At 25.1% G+C, this 6,481-nt stretch overlaps 3 protein-coding genes across 3 annotated transcripts in view; 1 reads left to right on the top strand and 2 right to left on the bottom strand.

Moving 5' to 3' along the window:
- The window catches only part of EHI_191920 (transcription initiation factorTFIID subunitTaf73, putative), a gene marked incomplete at both ends in the record, with an annotated part of 1,164 nt that extends 121 nt beyond the window's left edge, over positions 1 to 1,043 (bottom strand). The window contains 2 exons of the mRNA XM_649867.2: positions 1 to 577; positions 740 to 1,043. The exon at positions 1 to 577 is cut by the window's left edge and continues 121 nt beyond it. Coding sequence (XP_654959.2) covers positions 1 to 577; positions 740 to 1,043 — 881 coding nt within the window. The remainder of the gene's footprint in view (positions 578 to 739) is intronic.
- Positions 1,044 to 1,271: 228 nt separating this feature from the next.
- EHI_191910 (uncharacterized protein) lies at positions 1,272 to 1,691 on the bottom strand (the record flags this gene model as incomplete). Its single annotated transcript, XM_649785.1, has 3 exons — positions 1,272 to 1,486; positions 1,535 to 1,599; positions 1,648 to 1,691. The coding sequence occupies 3 exons, from the start codon at positions 1,689 to 1,691 to the stop codon at positions 1,272 to 1,274; spliced, it is 324 nt and encodes a 107-aa protein (XP_654877.1).
- A 1,140-nt stretch (positions 1,692 to 2,831) lies between these two features.
- On the top strand, positions 2,832 to 5,207 carry EHI_191900 (cortexillin, putative; the record flags this gene model as incomplete). The annotated part of the gene is made up of 3 exons (XM_649869.1): positions 2,832 to 2,897; positions 2,958 to 3,261; positions 3,316 to 5,207. The coding sequence occupies 3 exons, from the start codon at positions 2,832 to 2,834 to the stop codon at positions 5,205 to 5,207; spliced, it is 2,262 nt and encodes a 753-aa protein (XP_654961.1).
- Positions 5,208 to 6,481: the final 1,274 nt, after the last annotated feature.

Below are 6,481 nucleotides of genomic sequence, written 5' to 3'. Positions count from 1 at the left end.
AATGTTGCCCATACTATATTATTTACTTCAGCCTCAGCTTCATATTGTAATACTTGAGGATCAGCTCCTTCAGCAACAGGTGCAATGTCCCAAATAAGAGCTTTATGATCATCACTTGCAGAGCATAGCTGTGTGGCTTTGTTAGGTGCCCATGAAATAGCATTGACACTATTTCTATGAACTTTTAGTTGAGTATAAGGAATAGCAGGTTGACGAACATCAATAATAATTACTTTATCACTATCCATAGCAAATGTAGCTATGAAATTTGGATCAAATTTATTCCATTGAAGACGTAATAAAGGAACAAGACCTTGTGACTCATATAAAATAGTTGAATGTTCTAATGAACGTAAGTCAAACATTCTTAATGACCCATCACCACCTACTGTTCCAAAAATATCAGGATTAGCTGCAAATGAAACATCAAAGACTTCTTTATCATGTGCAATTAATTTTTTTACTAATTGACCAGTTTCTACTGACCAAACTGAACAAGTAGTATCAATTGAACATGAACATACACGATCAATATTAATTGTATTCCAATCAAATGAAGTAGATGGTGAAAAAGTTTCTGTTGATGAATTTAATGTTGTTTTACATTTTAAATTAGATGAATCAGGTGATATTTCATAGTTTGATAATGATTTAAATCATTTTAGTAAGTTATAAATTCAATTACTAATAACTCATTTCATGTGAATTAAATATTAATAATGTACCTTTGGTGTTAGACTATGAAGTAATTTTGCTTGTGGGTTCATTCCATTCACAACTTGTGTTTTTTTAAAGTCATATAATCGAATTGATGAGTCTGAACATCCAACTGATATTAAATGACCGTCATCACTAAAGTTGACTGAATTAACAACGTTTTGAGAATTAAAAAATGTGAAAAATGCTGTTGATGGAAGAGACTCTTCATCAATAAGAATTCGGTTTTGTTCATCTTCGTATATTCGTTCTTGTGTTTTTTGACTAAATTTAAAGTAAGTATATTCTGATGGTTTTTGAATAATGTTTTCAGTGTAAGGTAACATTCTTGTTTTTCTCTTTTTCAGTTTTTTATTTAAGTTTTTCTCTTTTTTATGATTTGTTCTTTATTTTTATTGAAAAAGATTGAAAGTGTTTTCTTTTCATCTGAACAATGTTGATATTATCATATCATTAAAAAGAAGATTACTCTTATGGATAAATCAATTTTAAATGAAAAGTTGTGATTTCTCTTATTATTACAATAAATCTTTCATAAAAATGAATGAAAAAAGTTAAAGATCATCAATATTAATATCATCTAAGTCATCATCTCCTTTATGCATTAAAGTGACTTTGGTTTCAGTCTTATTTTCATTGATTTGATCAATCATTGAAATTAATCCACCCTCATTGATTTTTCCTGTCATTTGTCCACGTTGACACATCATCAAAATCATATCACCTACTTGTCTTGCTTTTTCTGGTTTAACAAGAGCAATACTAGCAACTTGTTGTTAATCTCCATTTTAAATGAAATATAAGGAATGTTACAAACGTCTTTCTTTTGCTTCTGGTTCAAGAACAGAATCAATAATTTGTTGTCTTTGTTCTTCTTGTTGTCTAGTTTATTATTATCTTGTCGTTTTGTATTTTAACACTATAACAAACCTTCTTTGTTCCTCTTTATATTGTTGTATTTGTTGTTGGTTCATTTCTTTTTAATTTTTAGTTATTTCTATTTGAAAGTTATTCATCTTTTGAATAATGATATATATAACAGTATTAAAAGAAACTCAAATAAATGTAATAACGAATCTGTCATTTAAATTGTCACTCTTCATAATTAAAATTGACTAGAACAAAGAATAAAATACACAAATTGTAGTGTAAATGTATTTTATGTTAGGACCAAGTAAATTAACTAATGAATGATATTAACTCAAAAAGATAAGGTTTAAGAATAGATTAAAGATAAAAAGTGAAGAAACATTAAGTTGTAAGTTGGTGATATTATAAGCTCGTTTCTATCCCCTTGTTTAAAATAAGATCTAACTATCTTCAGTTAATTAATTCAATAAGTCAATAAACAAAAAGTTCATATCCCAGTCTTTAAAGAATATCTTTGATAATATCAAGAAATATGGTAGGTAAAAATTTTACGTTTAACTTTTATGTAGAGATTTTTAGTTTAAGATTTTCAAGCTTTAAGTTATCATAAAAGATGGGTTTATCAAGACATGAAGAAAAGCCATTAAGTATTATTACTATAAATAAGATTGAAAGAACTGTTGGGGACTAACTGAAAAGAATTACTACAACATCATTAATTTCTCAGAATTGGATAGAAGTTTACAAATGAGTTAATAAGAAGTAAAAGCAGTAGTTTCAATTATCTTCAATGTCTTGTTTCAAAAACAAACAAACGAATTAATGCATTTACAATACTGAATTATATTTATTCAAAACACAAAAATAAGAGAGTTAATTAAATAGTTAACCAAAAACTATTAATGAGTTTAATAAGAGTTTGATATTATTTATGTCAATAGATAGCATTGTGTTGTTTGTTTGAACTGTTAACAAAAACATTTTGTGTTAGTTTCTTATTAACAAAAATGTATGAATTTAATCAATGAAACTAAGTCATATTTCTTTAACTTCATACTTGGTTTTTATTTTTCTATTCTGGAAAAGTTGTTCTTAATAAAACCTAACACTTAATTTAATTCTAACAATTTAAATCATTCAATGTTTTATATACCAATTACAGAAAATTCTACAAGGAAATGAACAAAAGAAGGAAGTGAAAAAGGGTTCTTATGTACTGATTAATATACTTGAGTGTTTATTTCATGTCAGATTCAGTACTCACAAAAGCTGCTTCTAAAACAAAGATTTTAGAAGAGCAACAACTTTATGTTTGTTTCATTTATTAAAACAAGTAGGTAATAAGAAAATAAAGAATAATTGAATTGTAGGCATACACTAATTTTATCAATTATACTCTTATTGAAGAACCCTTTGTAAGTAATATACTTACAGACCTTAAAGATGGGTTAATTTTAATTCGGTTTTTAACGAATCTAAGTGGTAAAGAAATTCTTAAAACAATAGAAACACCGTCAAAAGATATTGAAAAAATACAAAATTTAGGTGCAGTAATTCAATTTGCAAAAGATGAAGGGATTAAAGTCTTAACATCTGCAGAAGAGATATTTAATGGAGAAAAGAAAGGGATTTTATCATTTATGTATCAAATATTGAGTAAATATAGACTTGGAAGTTTATTTCTATTTTTATCTTAGATTCATAATAAATTATTATTAAACTAAATAGATTGTCCTGTTAAAATGATTGATTTTACTAAGTGGATAAAATCAATTCTTAAAATTGAAGACACTTCTTTTGATCTTAAAAAAGAATTATCAGAAGGTATTTTATTTGCAAAATTAATTAATTACCTTCAAAATGATTTAATTAATTTAACATCTTTCACAGATAATCATTTAGAGAATATACAAAGATGTATTGATATCGCATACCAAAGATTAAATATTCCAAAGTTAATTAAGGCAGAGTTTGTTGAGAAAAATACTGTAGATGATTATTGTCTTTATTTTTATTTAACCTTCTTTATAATGAAAGAAAATGTATTTGATGATAATGAAGTAATGGAAACAATTGCACAAGGAATTAGAGAAAGAAATGCTCAATTAAAAATGACATTAAAAAACAGAATTGGAAATAGTCTTAGAAGAATGCTTGATTGTTCAAAAAGTGTACGTATTGTTTGGCCTAATCTTGATGATCCTTCAGTCCCTGAAGAAGCAAAGAATCTTGGAATGATGTCTAATGAGTTAGAAGAAATGTTGTCACAATTTGAACAAGTGTCATTAACAGAAGATGAGTCTAATATAATTGATCTTAACAAAGATCCAGTTATGATTGATTTAAAACATTGGGAAGAATCTGTTAATAAGAAGAATAAAGAGATTAAAATGATGGAAAAAGAATTAAAAATTCAAAAGAGAAACACTCTTCCAAATTCACAAACACCAAGATTAGATGAAAAAGAAAGAATGAAAGAAAATCGTAGAACTATAAGTCCAAGGATGATGGGGTTAGGAACAGAATTAAAACAAAATAAAGAAGTAGAAGAAAAAAATAGAAAGATAGAAGAATTACAAAAGAATTTAGAGTTAGAACAAGAACAAAAAAATCAACTTAAAGAAAAGTTAGAAGAGCAAGAAAATCAAATTGAAAGAATGAAAGAAGAAATAAATAAAGAAAAGGAAGAGTTTGAAAAGAATAATGAGAAGAATAATAATACAATTAATGAAATGAAATCAATTTTTGAATTAGAAAAGAAAGAAAAAGATGAAGAAATTACTAAACTAAAAAGTTCAATTGAAGAACAAACTATCAAAATAGAACAAACTCAGTTAGAATTAAAAAAGCTTGAGGAATTAAAAATAGAAAGTGAAAAACAAAATGAAATCAAAAAACAAGAAATAGAAAGATTAAATAAAGAATTGGAGTTTAAAGACACTGAACATGAAAGAAGAAGTAAAGAAAATGAACTTTCTTTTGAAACTCTTTCTTCTTCTTTGAATAAAAAAATTGAAGACTTGGAAAGATCAGAAAAATTGATGGATGAAAAAATTCAAAAACTCGAAAAAGAAAATATCTCAAAAGAAGAAGAGAATAATTCTTTGAAGAAACAAATTGAAGAAGAACAATCTGTTCAACAACAAACTTTGAGAGAATGTGATGAATTAAGAAAGGTACAAATTGATATAGTTTCATCATCAACTCAAAAAGATAAAATGATTCAAGACTATCAAAACGAAATTTCAAGAATTAAACAAGAACTTGAAACAGAAAAAGAAAATAGAAAATCACAAGAATCTTTCATTTCTGAAATGAAAAAAGAAAATGAAAAGATTCAATCTGAAAAAGAAGAACTTTTAAGTAAAATTTCTGATGAACAAAAACTCAAAGATGAAATTAAAAGATTAACAGAAGTTGTTGAACAGTATAAATTAAATCAAGCAGAAGATGAAACAGACAGAAAGGTATTATTTAATTCTCTTGCACTAGCAATTAAAATCGTTGTTCCTAATAGAATTATTGAAGATAATACAATGCTTTATGAAGAATGTATGAAAGAACATGTTCCCATCAACAATTGGAATATGTGGCTTATTGAACGGTTAACAAAAGAGTAATACCTTTTTGTCTTAAATGATTTATATCTTTTATATTTGTCTCTCACTATAAAGTAACTACAAAAGTAAAACACTTTTTTGTGATAAATTTTATATCCTCTTTTATTTTATAGAATTTTATTAACTACAACTGTTTTAACTTCTGAGACTAAAACCTACTTCAAATCTATTATGTTGTACAAAGTATTTATTTTTTTGTATAATAAATTGCAGAAAAGAAACTAATAATTTAATTTACTAAAAACAATAAAAACAAGATAATGCCTCAAACATTATTATCTTCCTTTAAACTATTTTATTAATTTATGAATAAAAGTTATAGAGAAAAACATTGATAGCAAAAAGTGAATAATACAATGGAGTGTTTAGTTTAATTGATTTTAACATCCTTTTATAGTTTGATAAAGAACATGTAGAACAGTCATATGTTAATGGAACAAACATAAGAGATAAATAATGACATAAAACATTTCATATTTTCTAGTATAAACCAAAAACAACAACTAAATGTAATTAGTGTTCAATTTAATCTGATTTAATCGTGAAACATACTTATTTTAAAACAATTAACAATGATGAAATTTCATTAAAATACAAACATTTCATTTGGGTAAATTTTTCGTAATGGAAAAATCTTTAAATATTAAAAATGTCTGATAATTATTTTAATCTATATAGACTAAGAACATTAATACTTTGTAGAATGGTTGATTAGAATTATAGTTCATTTTTAATTTTGCTGGGTTAAATTTTCATTTCAACACATGACTATATTCACTATTAGTATAACAGAATGTTTATACTAAATTATAAGAATAAATGATATTGAACCATTAATTTTATCATTCAGCTATTAAGTTATTTATTTTGAGCAAAAAAGTAATCCAATATGTATCAATTCTGTTATTTCATTGCAATTTCAAATAAGTCTTTATTCATTGAAATATTAAATCAAATTGGAATAAAATTATAACAACTGAACTTATACGATAAGAAATAGTCTAATTCTTTAAGTATCTACAACTTAGTTTTGACATTAAGTTATTTGCTCATATATTGTTTGTAAAAAAAACAATACAATCAATAAATACTTCAAAGAAAATTAATTGTCATAAACTTTCTAATAATATTCTGCTCAATACGGTGGTGCTGGTATATTAAATATTTGTGAATTAAATCATCTAAATACTTTTAATATGTTATTTAGTACAGTTTATAAATTCATTGTATCATCTGAACAAGAATATGACAGAGTAAAATTCAAACAAAAACAT

Source organism: Entamoeba histolytica, genomic scaffold (genome assembly GCF_000208925.1).
Source record: "Entamoeba histolytica HM-1:IMSS scf_1104750519179 genomic scaffold, whole genome shotgun sequence".
NCBI classification, from domain to species: Eukaryota; Evosea; order Mastigamoebida; family Endamoebidae; genus Entamoeba; species Entamoeba histolytica.
The sequence above is the reverse complement of the archived record's forward strand: the minus strand, read 5'-3'. Positions and strand labels throughout refer to the sequence as shown.